Source organism: Lycorma delicatula, chromosome 3, assembly GCF_047948215.1.
Source record: "Lycorma delicatula isolate Av1 chromosome 3, ASM4794821v1, whole genome shotgun sequence".
Lineage (NCBI taxonomy): Eukaryota > Metazoa > Arthropoda > Insecta > Hemiptera > Fulgoridae > Lycorma > Lycorma delicatula.
In genome coordinates this window covers 220,547,391-220,571,752 of record NC_134457.1, presented here as the reverse complement: position 1 = coordinate 220,571,752, position 24,362 = coordinate 220,547,391, and the positions used below count along the sequence as shown (strand labels likewise).

Here is a 24,362-nt window from a genome sequence, read left to right as displayed (position 1 = left end):
CCCATCGGTGTACTACTAGGAAGTGAACTCGTTAAAATAAACCACATTATGTCAAGTCTAACAAGACTGAATGACATGAAGGAACTGAAATTAAAAATGTAACTACCTACTCGATAGGTTAGAAATTGAGTTCTATACGCAGCCATAACATAACAGAAAACAAAAAAATAAAAATGAACTTAAAAATAAAACTAAATGAACAAAACACTACAAAAACATCAAACCTCATAACACTAGAACAACAAAACCATGATACAGGAAAGACCAGGTGGAACCTAAATTCCCTCGGTAATCTGTTCTCTTGCAAGGTACTTGTTGAAATTTTCAATGATTACCCATTCAGCCTGGTTTTTACAATTCTCACAAAGATCTAATGTCGACCTGATAAAGTTGAGCCAACAAATAGTCTGTGCGCAAAAGTTTGTATTTCATGCATTCGTAAATTATTTGGTATTTGTCATCTGGTCTACAATCTGGATTCACACCTCAATCCACCCTGCCAAATTGCTGGAGTCTGTCTTGGAAGGCACCATGACCAGAAAGAAATTGCGTCACATACTTGTTAAGGTGGACCCAAAGGGGGCGCCCCACAAACCAACATCTAGGAAGAGATCAAGCATATAACATCCACCTGCTGCCTCATCCCATCTGGACTGCCATAAAGCATTACCATGCTGTTCTATCTTGTGAATTTTTTCTGTAGTCAATTCACCTGACTTCTTAGCAACATAATGCTACTGCTTTTCTGATACAATTAAATCTATCAGTTTCACACCTGTAATCATCAAGATTGTCTCCTGTGAAATAGTATGGTAACCTCCCATTACCATTAATAATATAAGGTGTTGAGCCCTTAATATATCCCGACAGCTTTTAAATTTTAGCCTATCCGCCCAAACAGGCACTGCATATAGCATATGCCTTGCATACACCCTTATATACAGGATAGTATAGTCTTAAAATTGAGACCGCAATCAGGATTGACCATTTGTGAAATACCAAAGAAGGCACGACAGGCCTTTTCCGCGACGTAATTAAGGTGCTTCGTGAACTGCAATTTCTCATCAAGAAACATCCTGAGGTGTTTTTGAACTTGAACATATTTAATACAAAGGCCTGACATCAAAACACAAACCTGACACCTCACTGCCAAACAGCCTTTAAGAAGCACCATTGTGGTCTTCTCTGGACTGAACATCATCATATGTTGATACCCACAACTCGAAATATCCTGCAAGCCAGGGTGGCTCGGAACTCAACCTCCTTCTGTGAGCTTCCTTCAATCAGTAGAAGCCCATCGTCGGCATAAGCCATGATGAGACACCCGCCAGGCAGTCTCAGCCGCAGAAGGGAATCAAATTCCACCACCCACAACAATGGACCCAACGTGCTGCCCTGGTAACATATTGATATTTTTGTTATCTCATTATGGTTTTTGCAGTTTGTTGGTTAATTTGATTCACCACTCAACTATGATGTAAAGCAGTTGTTTAAAGGATGGTTTGAAATTAATAATTTTTACAATATACCACATATACCATGTATGAATATATACTTCCCTGTTATAGCTATGGCTGCTATAGCAGCATATATTGCTTTAGCCAGGAGAGTAAAAATCAGTTAAGTTTTTTTTAATCAATTTTATAAAGTTTGAAATACTAAGAAAAATTTGATAAAAATCTATTCTTAAGTTGTAAAGTAGACTAAAAATATTTGGTTAGATACGAAATGTTATATCAGAATTTACTTTGATGATAAATATTTTATGTAATCTTTATATATAACACATAATTTAAGCTTTAATTGAACTTGCTTCTTATCTTTAAGTGATGGTGACTAAGTCTCTTTGACTTTTTTTTTCAAGTTGAAGAGGACTGATTTTGACACTCCTTTAGAAATATCTCATTTTCAAAAGCAAACTTCTAGTCCTATTTGAGTAAATTTTATTTCACTTAATTTGATATCCCTAGATTGAAGAAAGAAAATGCATGATAAACTACCCATCTATTTGTCAGTATCTATAACACTATCGGTTTTAAATCTGGATACTGAGCCAGCATACCTAATGCCTAATAACATTTAAAAAGTGAAATATACTTAACCCTCCATATAATAAATCTTAACTACAGATTTTACATTTCAGTTTTTTATTTTAACACAGATTTCGTGTGAATTTAATGCAGTTGATTAAATTATTACCTCCTCAGCAGGTAAACATTAAACAAGACACTTCTTGATCTATACGTTATAAGGTATAGTAGAATTTGAAGAAGAAAATAGTCTTGGAAGAATTATTATTTCTATTAAATACTTCCTTAGTCATTACAATTCTTTGTATTCCATTTTTTTTTTTTTTGGTAATTTCCTGTTAATATAGTATGTAAGTATCTGTACTGTTTTATTTTTTCCATTCTTTCCTCTTTTTCTGTAAATGTGTATCACCTTATTGTCACCTACCCTCATTATTTTTGCTTTCTTAACATTCATCTTCATATTGTGTTGTCTCATAATATCTTTTAATTCTGAAATCACCGTTTGAATATCCTATGCTTCATTTACTAAAATCCCCATCTATCTATGAATCTTACACAGCTGATTTTCTCTTCTCCTATCCTGAAACTATCATCCTCTTGTAGAATATTTTCCATCATATCTTCAATAACTTATTAAACAAAGTTAAGGATAGCCTTTGTGCTTGCCCTATTTCTATTCCTAACCCAAACTGCACATTTTGTATACTCTTTATTTAATTAAATAACCATTTGCTGATTAGATACAACCCTTTAATCTTCTGTCTTTTCCATCTTCTTTTGATTTGGAAAACTATACCATGTAAATTATGTACACATTGGGAGTGATTCTAGTTTGTACATCATCATCAGTGCTGTTGTTCATAGTTGTATAATATGTTAAATATGAAACACATAAATAAATATATAGGATTCAATTAGTATAGCTGATATGGTTTGGTTAAATCCAAAAGTTGCCAGTCTATGTCATGTATTATATGTTACTGTAAATAAATCTTTGGTTCTTCCTTTCTGCCTAACTGGTTCCAAACTCAAAATTATTTATCACTAAGTTTAGCCATCAGCTCATTAAACATGTGAATTTATTTCATGCCTGCATCATATAAATTTATAATCGAAGACATTTATATGTTGTTAAATTCAATATTGTCTTTATTACCTGTACACATAAGTGGTAAAGGAATGGTTTATATTTATTTGCATTCATTGTTCTCCATAGGGTTTGTTTTAATAAATATTGTAATTTAAATTAATTAGGCATTAATTTATTCTGCATTTCAGTTAACTAAATAGCACATGGATTCTGAATATGGATACACCAATAGACTACACAGTGGAAATGTCATCTTCTGCTCCAGAAAAAATCCATTCTCTTTGTTTAGCTGTAGAAATTTGTGTTGTATGCGGAGATAGGGCCTCAGGTAAATAAAACCTTAAATTGTAATTTTTTATATGTACAGTTTTCTTAAACATTTATTATTATTATTATTATCATCATCTGTGGCTAAATAGATGGAAAAGTAAAGCAAACCGTGCAATATTAGAACAGTTTCAACCTTGACGTGTTGCACAAGAGTTTGTTCTTAAAAAAATAATAGATAAAAGAAAAATAGAAACTGAGCAACAGCAGGTGTAATATGATTTGCTATTTTTTTGTTTTAAAATAAGCAGATGATTCAGGAATTCTGGAGTGCTTATCATGCTGTGCTCATTATTATGTTAGTTAGGTCATATCTGCATTTGCAGAATACAAATTACATTATTCACCACACATTTGATGGTAGGAATAAAACAAGTTCTATGCTTCACAGACTGCTGTTCAACTAGCACTAAGTGCAATGGAAAACAAATGAGTATGCAATAAAAATTATATATTATTGGTGAGTATTGCAGTGGCAACCAGTTTATTTTCAACACTCAATCTGGGAGTCGGTTTTTGAAGTCTTCATAATTTTTTTTTTTTAATTAACACCATAGAGACAGCCACTTAAAGAAAAGTAAAGAATTGTGCAACAGAATGGTACAAAAATTTGGTGTTTTTACTAGCATTTTCTGTACTGATTTATAATTTAAAAACAAAGATTTAAAACATACAGATTATAAACAAAAATGCTACTATGTACAGTAATGTTTGTTAAATTTACAATATATAATAAATAAAACATAAATTAAAACATAATTTCTCCTCTTTACATGCAAAACATATTCAGCCACACAGGTAAATATATATGCAGAAAAATAATACATGCAACATATTACAACATCTTTATTTAAAAAACAAAGCATCCTACAAACTAAGTTCTCTTATCTTCCATCAAACTTATATCAATCTTTTCTTTAATTTTAATACATTATATCTAAAATTGTTGTCATCATGAACTTTATTTGTTGCTATAATAAACCTAGCAATAGGAGAGAGTATAGAGAGGTAACTGCACACAAAATCTTAAATTGACAGAAAATAGATCATAGGGTTGTCAGTTTGATCAAAAACATTTCCTGAGATATAAAGACATTAACTTCTTTTTAGAAATATGGCACATTAGCAACTACTGAAAGTAAAAAGACCTAGCTCTCTCAACAAGGATTCATTTTCATTATGAACCAGAAACCTTCTTTTTAAGTAACCTATGAATTTACCAAAGATTAATTCAATTTTATAAATACTGTAACTTCTTCCACTTTTCCAAGTAAAAGATAAATATTCCAGGATAGACCTAACAGATATTTTGTACAGTTTAATAATATTTTATTTGTCTTAGATTAGTCATTTAAGATTAAAGTAGTAGATATTCTCTTTACAAAATACATTAATAACAAATAAAACATAATAATGTACAAACAATAGAATGCATCAAATTCTTTGTAGACATATGCAGTAAGTTGATCATTGTTATCATAAATTTGTTATACTGTAACATTTTCAAGATTTATTTCATTCATTGTGCTCAGTCATTCAAGTGTGTTAGGACTGTATTAAACTTAATATTTTGTATTAACTAATTTTTAAAATATATTTTAGTTATTGATCTTTTTCTCTTAATATTTAACAACTTGTTATGTAATTTTTTAATTTAACATATCCTAATAAATATTGCTTTGTTAAACTGAAATATGAGGATTTTTTTAGTTTGTTAATTTTTTTTTATAAATACTTTTGCTCAGTCTACCATTTTTGATTTAGACACCATGTTTGAAGACTTTCTTTTCAAAAAGTAGTAATTTTACTTGCTATTTTTCTTAGAAGTTCTCTTTCTAGATGTTATTACAATTTCGCAGAAATTAAATTTAAGACATTCTTCTACCAATACTTTTATGATTTTTAGGTGCGTCTTTTTTATCTCCATTAATTACAGCTCAAAAATGATGATAAAATAAAAATGTAGGCCAATTGTTTTTAAAGTAAAGATTGGGTTCTGTCAATATTGATATAATGAACGTCAATAAAGTTAGGAAGTTAAAAATTACTATTGTTCTAAACTAATTATAATGAAACAAAATATGCCATTTTGTATATACAGAGAGATCGTCCTGACAAAAACCCCTCGACCCTTCAGTAAAAATAAATTGTACAAGAAAAATTTGTATATAAAGAATTAACTTTTTAATTTAAAATTTATTTTAGATATTTAAACACCTATAAATATTTTTTTTTGTATGTAGAAATATATTTGCTTCTTAGAAGTTTCAAAAGTATAAAATAAGATATGATACAAAAGAATTGTGTAATCTACAAAGTTTAATAGTATGTTATAATAGAAGCTGTCTGAATTGATAGAGTAATTCTGTAGATGAATTGAGAAAAAAGTCAGCCATGTATTTTAAATATATAGAATGAGTATATATATATATATTAGCAAGATTATTATTTTTATTTTATTATTATTATTTTTATTCTGAATTCTCCAGATATTTGGTATACAGCTTTCTTTATTCAAGTGTGTGTGTTTATATATTCAAAAAAACAATTTAACCATCAAACACAGTAACAGAAATACCAAAAAAAAAACTAATACCAATAGTTGACTTTTGTGGGAACCTGTATCATCAGTTGGTATACAGTTCTATAATTACATCAACAAATGATAAAAAAGAAATAAAAACTTAAAAATTTAGAAAACATAAACATTACTAAAAACCACAAAATTTGTAATACAATATTTTGTATATATATTAATAGTATGTGTGTATATACATTTTATAATATATTCAGCAGTAATTTTTATTTAATATAGTGCATTTAAATTAAAATCTTACTTTTAATTTAAATGATTTTAAATTAAACTTTTAATTAATTTAAAATAGACTAGTTTTAAGATGTATATGCATTAAATTCATTTATATAATTGTTGTAGATCATACTCTTTTCTCTACATTTTTCTTTATTATTATGACATGTTATGGTAATCTTATGTTTAATTTTTTTCAGGCCGCCATTATGGTGCTATTAGTTGTGAAGGTTGTAAAGGGTTTTTTAAACGGTCAATTCGTAAGCAGTTGGGATATCAATGTAGAGGGAGTAAAAATTGTGAAGTGACAAAACACCATCGTAACAGATGTCAGTACTGTCGCTTGCAGAAGTGCCTTTCCATGGGCATGCGAAGTGATTGTGAGTATCAGTATTTTATTTATTTTAGAGTATTAATATATTTGATGTTAAAATTAATAAGTCTCTTATAAGTCTCATAATAAGTCTCTTAATAAGTCTCATCTTTTTGAGCTTAATGAAAAACTTAATAAATATTTGAGATAATCTCATTTTTGTTTGAATACTTATTATTTATTTATTATTGCTTTGAATTTTCTATAATAAAAGCCTGTACGAAATGATTTCTATTCCATAAGAATAATAATACAAATTAGGCCAAAAGAATGGGTGAGAGTGTTGTGGGTTTATCTCTGTACATCAACCTTACTTGTATAATAAAGAATTAAGTGTAATGTTTACAGAGATCAATCTGTCAAGAAATTACAATAACCTAATAATAATTTAAAAAAGAAATTATCAGAAAATATTTCTATTAAAAAAACTTTCTAATCCTAATAAACAAATATAAAAAGGTTCCAGTTAAAGGATGATTCTGTTTTTACTAAAGAATAAAGTGTCAGAATAACCAGACGAGCTGCAGCATAACATATTTGAAATCATTCTGAACATATTTTGACAAAAAACAAACCGGCCTCTAGGAGAGTGTGGAAACTATAATAAACAAGACAACAGAATTTCAGGTATTTCAAGGAGTAGTAGCCATCCTGTCCACAGATCTACTTTCATATTAGTAAACTTGTGAAAGTCAGTTGGATGATAGTGACACATCTTTAAAGTAAAACTGTTGTAGTGTTCCTTTCATAATATGATTAAGTCTGGTTTTAATATTGCACAATTGCTACCTCAAAACAAACAGATTAGTTTTGTAATTCCTAAGTCCCAATAGCTTGTGGTATTTGTAACATATGCAAACTGCCAAAACCTTAATATAAGTTGGGATATGCTCATTTAATTATCTATGAAAATCTAGTTGTATTTTCATGATTCAGTTCTTTAAAATCATTTAATTCTTTGTTTTGTTTAGTTCAGTTAGTTTTTGATGCTATATAATTTTGAATTACTCCTGAAATTGATAGCTTTTCTTTTTACCTCATACATCTTTATATCGTGTTATTTATGTCTGTAAGTATATTATATCACGTGGCTTTATGAATGTTAAATGCAAAATTAAACTAGATTCACAATTGTTGTAAAGTTCTTCCTTGCATTTTTTAATACAGTTTTCAACAACTTGGCTAATAATTAAAGTAACAATATAAATTACATATTTAAATAATGTGTATTGTATTTTGTGTAATTTATTTTGAAAATTATTTCATCAAGAAAGATTTTTTAATGTGTGTTTGAAGTAGTGGATTTAGAAAAGTTCATAGTAGCTTAGCATGTACAACAATATACACTGATAGACCAAAAACAAATTTTTCATGTTTCTCTAAGTATGATATCATTTCTTGAATTGCTTTTTTGCATACGTTATAGATCTGTAAATACAATTATTCTATCATCCTTCATTTTAAATAAATTATTCCATAAACAAATTAAGGGAAAATACAGTTAAAATCTGTAAAATTTATAATTTTGGATGGTCATACCTGTGTTAGAATGATTTCGCTGATGCTTTTCCTTAATAAATAGTCTCAGGAACACCCTGAATTAATGTCCAACAGTAATCAGCTAGCATGTTAGTATTCCATTTCCCTTTGTAGGGACTTTCTATCACCGAAATGTCTTGGTGGAAACATTTACCATGTTTGTCACTTACATCTCCGAGATTTTCCAGGAAAAAATCCAGATGTGAGTGGAGGAAATGTATTTTCAAAGACATATTACATCCCATAGTTCTGTGTGAAGTAAGAAGTTGATTAACAATATTGTGGTAATTGTCAGATTTTTGTTTGTCGAGAAAATTTTGCAAACGTCTTTAATTGAAGCCCAAGCTGCACTTTCTACATTATTTAACATTGAGTTAAATACATCATCTTTGACCAACTCTCTTATTTGAGGACAAACAAATATTCCTTCTTTAATTTTTCCTTCACTTACATTCAGAAATTTCTGCCTGATATGCAAAAATCCAGGACTGTCCTTCATTGCTTTTACAAAATTTTTCATGAGTCCTAGCTTGATATGGAGAGGGGGTAAAGTATTTTTTTGGGTTCAACTAAGGGTTTATGAATAACATTTTTCCCAGCTGGAGTTAAGTTGTCTTGTTTCTTCCATTCTTTGGTAACATGATGTTTATCCCTAGCTTGGCTGTCCCATTCGCAAAGAAAACACATGTACTTGGTGTAGCCTAACAAAATAGCTATAACTTTCAAATCATCTCATATGTTGCAGCTATGTTTTTTATAATTTTATTTTTTCAAGAACGTCTTTCATCACATCGTATGTCTCTTTCAAATTAATACCATAAGCGATTGGTATTGAAGGATATTTGTTACCGTTGTGTAGTAGAACCACTTTTAAAATATACTTGGACAAATCTATGAAAAGACACCAGTCTTCAGGTTTATGAACTTGTCCTAAGTGCAACATAAGCTCATCAATAATTGTGCAATAAACCAAATTATTTTCATCAATAAAGTACTGAGAAAGTTCTTTTGAAAGCCCTAAATGTTGGTATTAAGTAAATTCCAACCTTGCAGTCTTGATCCTAACAGTTCAGCTTGATTTTTTTGATAAATTTAAATCCCTAACCAAAATTTAAATCCCTAACCAAGTCATTTAATTCACCTTGTGATATAAGATGTGGCTTATTGGAAGACAGTTCAAAATCAAAATCATTGTTGTCTTCTTCAGTACTGCCTGATTCTTCATTGCTGCTTTTGAAACATACATTCACAGGTGGCTCAGGAACTGGAATAATTTTACTGTGAAGTACAGGCCTGATCGCAGATTGCAGTGAAGGATATTTTACAGTATGTTTAGAATTTTTAGAAATTCTAGACACACTTGTTAAACAAAAGTAACAATCGGTTACATGATCCTTTGGTTCACGCCAAACCATAGGTACACCAAATTGCAAAGCCTTTCGTGTACCTTTCCTCTTAAATATACAGAACAATTAGTGCATACTATATGAGGAGCCCACATCTTATCCTGATCACCAATTTTACACTGAACGTACAAATGATATGCTTTTTTAATTAAAGGTGTAATGTTTTTTCTATTTGATTTTGCGGTAAACTCACCACATACATAACAAAAGGCATCCACATAATTTCAAGGCATTATGACACTTATTTTGAGGCACTATTTCCACTATTTCAAGGCACTGTTAACTGACTTAAGACAGCAATAAGACTGAACAAAATTAATTCATTCCTAAATCCAGTTGTTAATACAAACAACACAGCTGTGTTTTCAGCTACATGTTTTGACCTGCACAGAGATTATCAATCTTGTCCATGAAGGCTCACTCTTCAGTATTAGATATGATGTTATAATATGTGAATATGATATGAATTAATTCTTTGTCTAGTATTGTTTATTTATAGCTTACAAATTATGTTAATAAAGTTAATAAAAAATGACCTAATAAAATACAATATAGGAGCTTAAAATGCTAACTATAAGTTAAAAAATGAAAAAAAAATCCTTTAAATAAATTTTAACATTTTTTCAAAAATGGTGGTTGATAGAAAGATTCTGAGTTTAGCATCATAGTTTTCAGCTTCAAATAAGAGTTTAAAATCATCTATTGCATGTTAGGAAACAAAAGTTATGTTTATCAGTGATATCTAAAACAATTTATCAGTAATGTGCTATTGCCAGAATGGCAGTAGAATTTTGTCTCGTACCGTAGTAACTACTTTGGTAATATTTATCACTTCATCCCTGGTTCAGATTCTGTTGATCTGAAGGAGATCTTTATAGATTAAAACTTTATCTATTAGTGGATGTGTCCTGCTTGTAAACACCAAATTGTAAAGACAGGCTTCTTAATTTTTCATAATCATCACATTCTTTTATGTCAATTTTATATTTTTTCCCACTTTAGTAATAAATTAATGTGTTTATTTTTAATTTCAGCTGTACAACATGAACGTAAGCCTATGTCAGAAAAGAAAGACTTTAATTTATTTATGGGTGGTGACAGTAATTTAGCTAATTACTCTAATAATCCAATGAAAATATTTATTCGTAAAGACCTTTGTTTGGATTCACAACATGCTGCTGCATTGACCCTTTCGAATCTAGGCATGATGAGCCCTTTAGCCTATGGAATGAGTGCAGGTAAATCAGTAATTTACATTATTTATTTTACTTCTTCAATGTTTTATTTTTAATAGTATGTTAACAATTGGAGTTTGTGTTGCATCTTAATGTGCATATATTGAGTGAAACGCATTTAATAGTAAAAACAATATTTAGTATCACTTTTGTTTATTATTCGTGTACTAGGGTTATTGTACTAAATTATAATTATTATTTTTTTCAACAGATGGTGACTTCACTCAGCAGACATCACCAAGTGTTAATGCTGGTGATGATGAAGAAGGTTCATCTGATAGTTATTTACCAGATGGTGATTTAATTGATGCGCTTAGTGTAGCACAAGAGAGATCGCTCATTAATTGTGCCTTAGACACAGTCGCTAAGGTTGTTGTAGAGGTAAGAATACTGCCTATGTAACATAAAAATCTGTTAATCAAAAGCCTAATAGTGAACCAGTAGTCAGGGAAGTGAAATTTCTGATAAAATATTTAAGGAAAAATGAATCGACATATAAAAGTAATTCCCTGTGTGAGTGCAGTATGTCTAGTTTTATTATTAGAATCTGTTTTCTGATGCACCATTACACTATGCACATTTATCTGTTCAAAAAATGGATAATGCATTTTTTTTTAATAATGACTCATTTATTTCTTCTTAACATTTCTGTTATATTCCAATCAAGATTAATCTTAAGTGAAGATAAATAAAGCTTTTTTTGGACCATGTAACTAAACTTTTTCTTTACAATATCACTGCCACCTCATATTTTGTTGGGACTTTATTCTACCATTACTGCAAAATTACTGTTATGTGGGTTATAGGTTTTAATTCTCTAATTATAATAAAAACTTGAATAATAGAAATAATTTATGTTAATGTAGGTTTTAGTTGATCTGGACAAAGTGTAGTATTCTGTGAAGTGGATTATCAAGTTTCTGTTTCTGCGCACACACACACACACACACACACACACACACACACACACACACACACACACACACACACCACACACACACCACACACACACACACACACACACACACACACACACACACACACACACACACACACACACTGCTGTAATGCATTCATCATTACAATCAAATTAAAAAAAGAAGTTTATCTTTCAGGTTTTGGGCACTTGAGTATTACTAATAAAAATTCTTCACTAAATTATCTCAGAAAAATTTCAGTAGGTGTCCAAACATTCTTACAGCTTCCGTAAATGATCCACAGAAATTTTATATTTATATGCTTAAAATATCACTGGCTGTTTACTTACAAATAAAAAATGCAATTTATTATTGATTTTTTTTTTTCTTGCAAAAAAAAGAACTGCCTTTTTGTGTTTATTACTTTTATGCTTCTTTGCTTTGTTGTATAAAGAAATGAATTTTGAGTTCTGTATGAAGGATTAATAACACATTCTTAGATTTTTTTGTGCACTACACATGTATCTGCTGTGGTGGACATGAAGTACTGGTAGCCAGAGCCAAAGTATAGTAAACTATATTATACACTGTAGTCTCCCTATTGTTACATAATGCAATTTGTTTAATCTCAAAATACATCGATTACATGTCAACCACAAATCGTTGATGTTACATGAATCAACATACAGCAGAATTATCAGGGGGTTTGTTTTTCAGCTAAAAAAATTGATTTTGTCAGTGATAAATCAACAAAATGTTATGCTTCTTCAGTATAATATAAAAAATGAAAATAATATTAAAAATATATAAAATACAATCAACTTTGTAAACATTTATTTATCTGACTCTTAAGTTTTTGAGATATGAAGGAAATGTCTGATATAAAATATTCAGGTTAAGATAAAACACTGATATCGTAACTTAAGGCTTATTAATTGTTTTATTTATGGATTTTTTTTAGAATTTTAGTGGTAAGAATGGGGAAGAAAATGTCAATCTAATAGAACTAGAAGGGAGATTATTACAGGAACATCTAATACCATTTTTACTACAGTCACCTAGTCCGATGTCTTCCTACCCCAACGTTCATTATATTTTTGAAAGTGCTTCACGTCTTCTTTTCGTATCTGTGAACTGGGCCCAAAAAATACCTGCTTTCAAGTTGTTTAGGTTTGTTTTTTTATTTTTAAATTCTCTGTCTAATATATAATTTTATCACTTTTGATTAAAAATAACATAATATTAGTTTTTTTTAAGTTTTAATGGTTGTTTTTATTATAAACAACTTTATTCATCATTAGACTGGGCCATATGTAAAGAAAACAGTGTAATTCCATAACAAGACTGTTATCTTGCTATTGCAAGTTTTAGTCTTTCTGAACTTAAACTAGTACACATAATGTAAAGTAAAATATTTTAAAATAACTTACGGTTTACATAATATAACAAAATTCATGTGTTTGTTTTTTAATCATGAGACATTAAATATAATAACATAACACAATCAAAACAACATAAATGTATAAATTATAAAAATAACACAAAAAGGAATAAAATTAATGCAAATAATGCTTATAAAATTATTTTAAAGATAGAAATAAATGTTAATATTGACCTTATGCTAACTCATTTGAAAAGTATAAGTTTATTATATTACATTCTGATTCTTTTCTTGATAATTTTATTTTGTTCAAGTTTATGTAATCAACTGATTACAAAAAAGTGTTATTATCTGATTCACATACATATTTGTCTTTCAGCATTATTTAAATTACACACACATAATCTACTGTAATTATAGTCTAGCCTTTTCTACTGTTTTAAAAATACTTAAATTTAAATGTTTATTATTATAAGTTAGTTATTCCTAACTTACTTCAAATTACTGGTATTTCTATAGGAATCAATATTACAGTCATATGCGGGAAGAATTAAACTTTTACAGCCCTCTTTTGTAACAATATTATTAAGTAAACTTAATTTATATTATATGCTTGTAAAGTTCAGAATATTTGCATTTATAGTTAAAATTAATTTTTTTTCTGATACAAGAAACTGTATTTTACAAAATTGAATGTATTGCTGAGATGGTAACCTGTTGTTTCCTATTGCATTTTGGAAACTAATATGGTTTTGTCATGAAGGTTTTATCTTGTGGCTGTTCATTTACCTGATCAAATTTGAACATTGATGAGTATATTTTTTAATGTTTGGAGCAGTCTTACGGTGAATACAGTATAGTTTCTTATATGATACTACAACTATTTACTATTTTAGATACAGATGTATTGTTATTAAATTTACCTCAGGAATTCTGGAATTTCAGGAATTTTGCAAAAGATTACTGTGTACTTATCTGAATGAGATGTTCACTAGTTAAAAAAAGTGTAATTTTTATGTTGTAACTTTTATTGAACGACTTAATTAACTGTTTAGAAACTTTTATTGGATACTGGTTCTTTTTACTAACAACAGTTGAATCTAACTCCTGCTATTCAGATTTGGTAATTACTGTCAAAAGAAGTGTATAACTGTAGATGTTAATTTTGAAATCGGTTTTTTTTTTTAAGAAAATTGAAGTTTCTGTCTCTACATTGAAATTTTGTTAAGAGTTTTCCTATTATTTATCGAATCGAGATGGCTTTTATATGTTGGAAATTTTGCTTGTCTTTGTGTTGGCTATAACTTAGTCGCTAATCGAATTTGAATGAAATCTCAAAAAATTACGGTATCAGAAAAGATGATACAGGGTGTACAGCATTTTAAAATATGCCATCGGTCAGAATTGGTTTTCTGCAATTTCTTTCATTTACTTTTATGTTAAAAATTCATTGTAAAAAAAAAAAATAAAGCATATATTTTTCAGTATCTGTTTCTTAAACAGTTTTTGAAATTTTTAGTGGAAATCCACCCCACTTTTGGCTAAAAATTGTTTGTTGACATTTTTATGGGGAATAATTTTGTACTGTTAGCTGCATTTACGAATGGCTGACGACCTGTACTAACTATTAATAAAAAAAAAACGTTAATTAAGGAAGCAGACTCAAACTTAAAGTTTTCCAGATTTTGGTAGGTTTTGTATAATCGGTTTACCATCTGAATAAAGATGATAAATTTTTATTCATTTAATAGTGGTCAGTCAATTTTATTATTATATAGTTTTACCAGCAACAATATTTTCTTGTCAGTAACTCAGTAACTTCACTCAAAAGTAAAAAATTCCCATAAAATTATTTTTTTGTTTAACCATGTTGTTTCAAAATGACCTTAAAACTTAGTGGTAATTATGACATTGTACAGGTTGGTTGAATTAATAAGAACACTGCTCTGAGCATGTAAAAATGTTCTGAATGCCCGCATGACTCCATACCTGAAATATTCAGTAATATTGAAAATAGTCTATGAAGATACAAGGGCATGCCTTTATATCTTTACATGCGCTACTGCATTATATTTGGTTGTATATACAGTGATAATGTTAAAACTTAATATATATATATATATATATATGTGGCCATTATGTTAACAATAATAAATTTATTTAAATTAATTCCTAAGAAATAATAACAGTATGTTAATATAGAAATTTTTATTTAAATTTTAAAATTACTTCTTGATGATTTACACTTTTTTTAGCAACACTGGTTTATTAAAAATTGCATTATTATTTTTTTGAAAAAAAGAAGGAATAATAATAATTGATATGAACAAAAAAATTATTTGCAATGAACCTATTTTTAAAAAAATTGAATTTACCATATCCTGTTTTAAAATCAGTGTATTGTAGTTTTCCTAATAAAAGCCTTAATATTAAAATTTTACAATTATTGAGAGTGTATATTTAAGAGTTAAATAAATATTAAAAAAAATTAACGTATAATTCCATAGTAAACTAGACATAATCAAGAAACTCCTTTTACTGTGTGTCTTTTTCACAAAGGATGCGATAATGGGGAAAAAATGATAAAAATTTATCATTTTAACAAGTAACATGATATTAATGTCTAAAATTATAATATTGTAATTTAATTTAGCAAATCTGATTTTGCAGTGCTGGCAATTCGAACAGTTAACATCATCATTGCTTAAATTAACAATTGCCAGTTCAAGGGTCTAAAAAATTAATTTATTAACCTAAGATTAATTTAATTATATGATAAAATAAACTAAACAAATAACAATTTCATTTTAAGTAATTTTTCACTTGTGTTTCACAACAATTTACCTATTCAAATATCAACTTGTTTCTTCATGTTTTATTCAAGTTTCTCTAGTTTTTCTTTGGTTTTGTTACTGATATTTTCTTAGATTTTGTTTAGATGATCCTACAAATAAGAAATACATTAGAGATCTGGGAAATGTGGAGGTCATAGTCCACAGAAAATTTGTATGATTATTGAAAAATTAAAGCAACATCATAGTTGAATTGGTCATGGCCATACTGCACCGTTTTAGTGAAACCAGCTTTCTCACTTATGGGATCGGTTGACAAAGGGCAGGCAGAACTATAGACTAATCTCGGATCTCTAGATATAGTTGTACTGCGAACATGGAGAACTGAAGTTCAAGTTGACGCAGTTCCTTACTGACCACAGTTGTTTTAAAGCACCCATATGCACACGGATGTTGAAACTGTCTGTGGGATGTGATGTGACTGTTGCAGGGAGGAGGATACCGCAGAACACACAGTGTTCATGTGTGATTGGTTCTTGCAGCATAGGATAGCATGCTTGAGAGAATTTGACATGCTTTCTCCAGATAACATTTTGGGAACTATGCTGTACACCAATGTTTCTCAAACATTTTTTTATGTGGCGGACTGGTAAAATTATAGAAAATATACAGGGACCGGCAGACCCTCGCTTAGATTTTTTGACGACAAAAAAAAATACTTCTAAATCATATTTTTATTTTATTAGTAATTAAATTTGCATATACATAATATTAAATAATATTTCTCTATCTATAAATAACAAAACAATATATAAATGAAAATCAGAAAATAAATAACAAAAAATAAATGTAGGTTGTTTTATTTAAAAGTGGAACTACAAACAAATCATATTACAAACTAATTGTAAATTATGAAAGTTAGCAAGAAATTTGTTGTTGCTCGTTTTACACAACTGTTTCAATGTTGGGTTGTAAATTAGTTAAAGCTAATCGAAGAGATGAATTTATTGATAAACAATTTTTTTTTTGTTTTAGTAAGTGTTAGCTGAGAATCCAGCTTCACACAAATATGTGTTTACTAAGGGAAGTAGCATTTTTATGGCTTTGTTATGTAATTTTGATATTCATTTTTTATTGCAATCCAAAATTAATTAAATTCATAGTTAAAAATTTGTTTTTTAATGTTATGTCTGAACTCAGTTCTAAGGGATGTTCTTGATCTTTGTTACTTAAATTTATATTATTGCAGTTATTCTCAATAAAAGGATTAGTTATCCATAAATTCATTTCGTGTAAGTTTGTTTATGTTAGTAGGGAAATACTTTTCAAATCCATCATATAATGATTGTAAATGTTGACTTATTACTACATTCAGATTACCAACTGTTAATTCCTTTTGTGTAGTAATAAAATCGTAATAAGAATGAAATAAATCGGGATTATTTTCTTCAAATTTTTTAACTAAAATTTAATTTTTTTTTAAATTCATCAATTTTGTTAAATAAAATTTCTCTGCAAACTTAAATTTAAGTCATTTATTTAAGAAAATATGTCTCTTAAATATGCCAGTTTTGCAATCCAGTATATATTAGAAAAACATTTTGATAATGGAGACTTTTTCTACCAAAAATATCTCTGCTTATGTCTTTTATTCGTAAAGTCTGCTAAGCATTTTTCCTCGTGAGAAACATCTTACTTCTGCATGAAGTAAGAGATATTGGAGTTCTGCTCCTACCTCTTGACAAAGAATGGCAAATAATTGAGAGATAAGATTGCTTTTCTTTACAAAATTAACAGTTTTAGTAGATTCCAGGAGAACATCATTTAATTCAGGTCACATATTCTGGCTGCTAAGTGCTGGCGATGTATTATGCAGTTTGTTAGTAATATGTTTGGAGAAGTAATTTCTTGGATACTTTTTGTTACTTCACAATGTTTCACAGTCATATTTGTTGCTCTGTTGGTATACAGACCAATACAATTTTCCCTGTTTAATGAATGGTTATTAATTTACGAAATCAATGAATAAAAAATTTCAGAACTTGTCATGTGGGAATTTAAATCTTTGTAAAATAATAATTCTTCTTTAATTTCTTCAGAATAGCCAATGTACCATATGTAGCAGAACAAAATAACTTTTTTTTAGAAATATCACATGATTCGTCGAACTTGGTGGCAAACATTGGTGATTCTGTAATACGTTTTATTAACTGGTATTCAATATTGTAACAAGACTGGTATAGCAGGCCTGAGTAACGGATTCCTACCAATTTTTATGAAAGTAATAGAAAGTATAATAATTGGAGAATCCAGAATAGGACAAAAAGAACCCTTTTTGTAAAGAATAGGTCCGTTTTACAATCATCCTTTGTTATACTGCCTGCTGTCACATAATGAACACCTGTTGAATGGTGAGAAGAGACCCAAGTTTGGAACAAAAGCCTCGGTCGACTGTTCTCATGCTTCGACTTTGGTCCGGTCCGGCAGGTAAAGAGACTAGCAGTATAAATAGTCCAGTAAGACCAGCTAAAAAAGAGCTCTATTAGAACCAGTCTGTGAGACGTTACGGTGTCGGTCCTGCAAGGGCAGTTCAATGAGGAGAGGCTGCGAGTTATGTGGGTTCGGTGGAGTTCTGTAAACCAGTTCAGCAAGACATTAGAAGTCAGTCCAGTTAGCAGAGTCACAAGTCTGTGAGACGAGAGTGCAAGACATCAGTCCAGCGAGGAGAGTCTTGAATCCAGTTCAATACGAGTAAGGTGACACCATGAGTAATTCCAGTAAAAAAGAAGTACTGTCGGGCAGTTAGAGTAAAACTACAAGTGTATAAGTGAAGGAAATAATGGAATAAAATTCTTTCATAAACTGTTAGGGTAGACAGCAAAGGTGTAAACAAGTGAACTTTATATGATTGTTTGTTAATATAAGACTAGTGGTTAAAAAGGGTTACGTCTAGCGGTTTCTTTTGCTAATGGGTTTGAATTCTGGTCTTCTTTCTATTTATCTACCTGGAATAAATTACGAATGATTATTTATTTTAAACTGTCTTCTGTGTAATCTGTATTTACTATTGACACTTATGACTATTTGATTGTAATATTATGATTGTTATTCTTTGTTGATTACATTTGTATTATGCTCTGTTTTTACATCATGTGTACAGTTTTGATTTTGGCATGTATTATATTCTGTATTATGTTATGTATTAATTAATTGATTTATTTGTTATTGACATTAACATTATTATCATTTACTACTGTTTATTTTTACTATTATCCTGATATCCTGACTATGATTGCGGTTGTAATTTCTATATTAATATTTGTGCTCATTAATTATCATTATTATTGTATTTATCACCATTGTTAGTATTATTAATTGTCATTATAATTGATTACTGGTTGTACTTATGAACATCTTAAATCAATAAACTGTAATATTATAAACATTCTAAATTATCAACCTCTCAATATCCTGATCGATCACGAACCACGTGACAATATATTCAGATAAAGATCCAGTTCAACAACTAATCGTATCATTTGAAAGAGGAATTGATCTGATCAGAACTGCAGCTGAGGGTCCAAACATTTCATTGTAAACATCAATTAATACCGGTTTGATTAAATTTTCTTCAGTTTTGAATGATTTTCGTTATACATAGTGCAAATAAATATGAACATTTCACTTGCGATTTATTTTGAATAAAAGGGTTTTTAAATTTTTTTCTTTTAGAGATTAAATTCTTGTTTTTGTCATTCAAAATATTCCAATGGTTTCTGTTCTGTTTCAGGATGTCTTGATTTTAAAAGTCGCAACATTTTGGACGGTTTCATGGTATCATTATTCTTAACTTCTTTACATATTATGTACATTGGACATACATTGTTTTCCATAGAATCTGGCCCAAGTATATATCCACATTTCAAGTACTCATTATTGTAGCGTCTTGTGAAAGTAGATTTTTTTTGTTTGGTGGATATTCATTTTCTGTTTCACTTGATTTTTCTATGTTTCCATTTCCTGGAGTAGAACTTTCAGTATAAAAAAAATTTGTCAAGTTCCTTGTCATTTTTTATTCATATTAAGAAGAATGAAAATTTGTGTTTTTGCAAAAATTAAAAGTAAACCACTTCACTATAACACTAGACGTCAACTGCGTAAAGTAAAGAATGTAGTTGTAAATGTAGTGTTTTCAATAAATTAAACATGAGCATGGCTAAGTCATAAAACAAAGGTACCACCAAAGCCACACTCTTTAGTGTGGTGTTGTTTTGATATCTTCTATTACGCTACATGTGTCGTGAGATAGTTTATTGTCGTCGATTGTGCAAAGAGTACACAATAAATTTAACATGCACCAGTATTCGCCAGTGTATATATACATAACTTTTTTTTTTTTTTTTGTCTTCAGTCATTTGACTGGTTTGATGCAGCTCTCCAAGATTCCCTATCTAGTGCTAGTAGTTTCATTTCAGTATACCCTCTACATCCTACATCCCCAATAATTTGTTTTACATACTCCAAACGTGGCCTGCCTACACAATTTTTCCCTTCTACCTGTCCTTCCAATATTAAAGCGACTATTCCAGGATGCCTTAGTATGTGGCCTATAAGTCTGTCTCTTCTTTTAACTATATTTTTCCAAATGCTTCTTTCTTCATCCATTTGCCGCAATACCTCTTCATTTGTCACTTTATCCACCCATCTGATTTTTAACATTCTCCTATAGCACCACATTTCAAAAGCTTCTAATCTTTTCTTCTCAGATACTCCGATTGTCCAAGTTTCACTTCCATATAAAGCGACACTCCAAACATACACTTTCAAAAATCTTTTCCTGACATTTAAATTAATTTTTGATGTAAACAAATTATATTTCTTACTGAAGGCTCGTTTAGCTTGTGCTATTCGGCATTTTATATCACTCCTGCTTCGTCCATCTTTAGTAATTTTACTTCCCAAATAACAAAATTCTTCTACCTCCATAATCTTTTCTCCTCCTATTTTCACATTCAGCGGTCCATCTTTGTTATTTCTACTACATTTCATTACTTTTGTTTTGTTCTTGTTTATTTCATGCGATAGTTCTTGCATAGGACTTCATCTATGCCGTTCATTGTTTCTTCTAAATCCTTTTTACTCTCGGCTAGAATTACTATATCATCAGCAAATCGTAGCATCTTTATCTTTTCACCTTGTACTGTTACTCCGAATCTAAATTGTTCTTTAACATCATTAACTGCTAGTTCCATGTAAAGATTAAAAAGTAACGGAGATAGGGAACATCCTTGTCGGACTCCCTTTCTTATTAGGGTTTCTTTCTTATGTTCTTCAATTGTTATTGTTGCTGTTTGGTTCCTGTACATGTTAGCAATTGTTCTTCTATCTCTGTATTTGAACCCTAATTTTTTTAAAATGCTGAACATTTTATTCCAGTCTACGTTATCGAAAGCCTTTTCTAGGTCTATAAATGCCAAGTATGTTGGTTTGTTTTTCTTTAATCTTCCTTCTACTATTAATCTGAGGCCTAAAATTGCTTCCCTTGTCCCTATACTTTTCCTGAAACCAAATTGGTCTTCTCCTAACACTTCTTCCACTCTCCTCTCAATTCTTCTGTATAAAATTCTAGTTAAGATTTTTGATGCATGACTAGTTAAACTAATTGTTCTGTATTCTTCACATTTATCTGCCCCTGCTTTCTTTGGTATCATAACTATAACACTTTTTTTGAAGTCTGATGGAAATTCCCCATTTTCATAAATATTACACACCAGTTTGTATAATCTATCAATCGCTTCCTCACCAGCACTGCGCAGTAATTCTACAGGTATTCCGTCTATTCCAGGAGCCTTTCTGCCATTTAAATCTTTTAATGCTCTCTTAAATTCAGATCTCAGTATTGTTTCTCTCATTGAGGATGAAATGGGAGAAATGGGAGCGCTAAAGTTGCTTCTCTTCCTATACTTTTCCTGAAACCAAATTGGTCTTCTCCTAACACTCCTCTCAATTCTTCTGTATAGAATTCTAGTTAAATTTTTTTTATTTATGAGTAGTTAATCTAATTGTTCTGCATTCTTCATATTTATCTGCTCCTGTTTTCTTTGGTATCATGACAATAACACTCTTTTTGAAGTCTGACGGAACTTCCCCTCTTTCGTAAATATTACACACTAGTTTGTATAATCTATCTATCACTTCCTCACCTGTACTTCATAGTATTTCTGCAGATGTTGTGTCTATCCCAAGAGCCTTTCTCCCATTCAAATCCTCTAATGCTTTTATTAAATTCAGATCTCAGTATTGTTTCTCCCTTTTCATCCTCTTCAACTTCCTCTTCTTCCTCTATAACACCATTTTCTAATTCATTTCCTCCGTATAACTCTTCAATATATTCCACCCATCTATCGACTTTACCTTTCGTATTATATATTGGTGTACCATCTTTGTTTAACACATTATTAGATTTTAATTTATGTACCCCAAAATTTTCCTTAACTTTCCTGTATGCTCTGTCTATTTTACCAATGTTCATTTCTCTTTCCACTTCTGAACACTTTTCTTTAATCCACTCTTCTTTCACCAGTTTGCACTTCCTGTTTATAGCATTTCTTAATTTCCGATAGTTCCTTTTACTTTCTTCATCACTAGCATTCTTATATTTTCTACGTTCATCCATCAGCTGCAATATATCGTCTGAAACCCAAGGTTTTCTACTGGTTCTCTTTATTCCGCCTAAGTTTGCTTCTGCTGATTTAAGAATTTCCTTTTTAACATTCTCCCATTCTTCTTCTACATTTTCTACCTTATCTTTTTTACTCAGACCTCTTGCGATGTCCTCCTCAAAAATCTTCTTTACCTCCTCTTCCTCAAGCTTCTCTAAATTCCACCGATTCATCTGACACCTTTTCTTCAGATTTTTAAACCCCAATCTACATTTCATTATCACCAAATTATGGTCGCTATCAATGTCTGCTCCAGGGTAAGTTTTGCAGTCAACGAGTTGATTTCTAAATCTTTGCTTAACCATGATATAATCTATCTGATACCTTCCAGTATCACCTGGTTTTTTCCAAGTGTATATTCTTCTATTATGATTTTTAAATTGGGTGTTGGCAATTACTAAATTATACTTCGTGCAAAATTCTATAAGTTGGTCCCCTCTTTCATTCCTTTTGCCCAGCCCGTATTCACCCACTATATTTCCTTCCTTGCCTTTTCCAATGCTTGCATTCCAATCTCCAACTATTATTAAATTTTCATCTCCTTTTACGTGTTTAATTGCTTCATAAATCTCTTCGTATACACACTCTACCTCATCATCATCATGGGCGCTTGTAGGCATATAGACGTCAACAATCGTTGTCGGTTTAGGTTTTGATTTTATCCTTATTACAATGATTCTATCGCTATGCGTTTTGAAATACTCCACTCTCCTCCCTATCTTCTTGTTCATCACGAAACCTACTCCTGCCTGCCCATTATTTGACGCTGAGTTAATTACTCTTAAAATCACCTGACCAAAAGTCGCCTTCCTCTTCCCACCGAACCTCACTAATTCGTACTATATCCACATTTGTCCTACCCATTTCCCTTTTTAAATTTTCTAGCCTACCAACCTTTTTCAAGCTTCTAACATTCCACGCTCCGACTCGTAGAATGTTATTTTTTAATTTTCTGGTGACCCCTTCCTTAGTAGTCCCCACCCGAATATCCGAACGGGGGACTATTTTACCTCCGGAATATTTTACCAAGGAAGGCGCCTCCATTATTGCTATGTGAAAATGCAGAGAGCCACATTTTCTTGGAAAAAAAGCAGCTGTAGTTTTCCATTGCTTTCAGCTGCGCAGTACTCAGAAGACTGAGTGATGTTGATACGGCCGTTTAAGTCGTCCTGACTCACGCCCCTAACAACTACTGAAAGAGCTGCTGCCCTCTTTCAGGAATCATTCCTCAGTCTGGCTCTCAACAGATACCTCTCCGATATGGTTGCACCTTCGGTCCAGCTACTCTGTATCCCTGAGCACTCAAGCCCCCTCACCAACGGCAAGGTCTCATGATTCATAGAGGAGGATATACATAACATTATTAAATAATTATATAAATTTTATACTACCGTTACATGAATTTTTTTAATGTTCAGCTTTTTCTGATATTTTTTAAGTTTTAATTTTTTTTGTGGGCCAAATTGTTAAGGGACCGGTAACATTATCTCGTGGACCGGCACCAGCGGTTGAGACACACACTGCTATTGACCGAATTGGTGTGGCATGCGATGTCCACAGTGTTGGTCAAAATCATCCATATGAAGATGGAAGACGTGCGGGGGTGAAAGATTCCCCTGATTCTCCCTTGGGGCTGTATTCATATTAAACCAGGTCTAACCCTAAGGTGGAATAAATGGCAAAAAGCTTTCTCACTAGTCAGGATGATTTCTGGGTACATGTTGGATTGTGTAATTAT

At 30.4% G+C, this 24,362-nt stretch overlaps 1 protein-coding gene across 5 annotated transcripts in view; it reads left to right on the top strand.

Moving 5' to 3' along the window:
* Positions 1-24,362, top strand: part of LOC142322444 (orphan steroid hormone receptor 2-like) — a 90,534-nt gene that overhangs the window by 45,466 nt on the left and 20,706 nt on the right. For all 5 annotated transcript variants that reach the window (XR_012755853.1, XR_012755852.1, XR_012755854.1 and 2 more), the window contains 5 exons: positions 3,312-3,451; positions 6,460-6,639; positions 10,612-10,815; positions 11,024-11,193; positions 12,691-12,899. Coding sequence is in view for 1 of the 5 variants with exons in the window: in XM_075361539.1 (XP_075217654.1) it covers positions 3,340-3,451; positions 6,460-6,639; positions 10,612-10,815; positions 11,024-11,193; positions 12,691-12,899 (875 nt within the window). In the remaining 4 variants the exon portion in view is untranslated. The remainder of the gene's footprint in view (positions 1-3,311; positions 3,452-6,459; positions 6,640-10,611; positions 10,816-11,023; positions 11,194-12,690; positions 12,900-24,362) is intronic.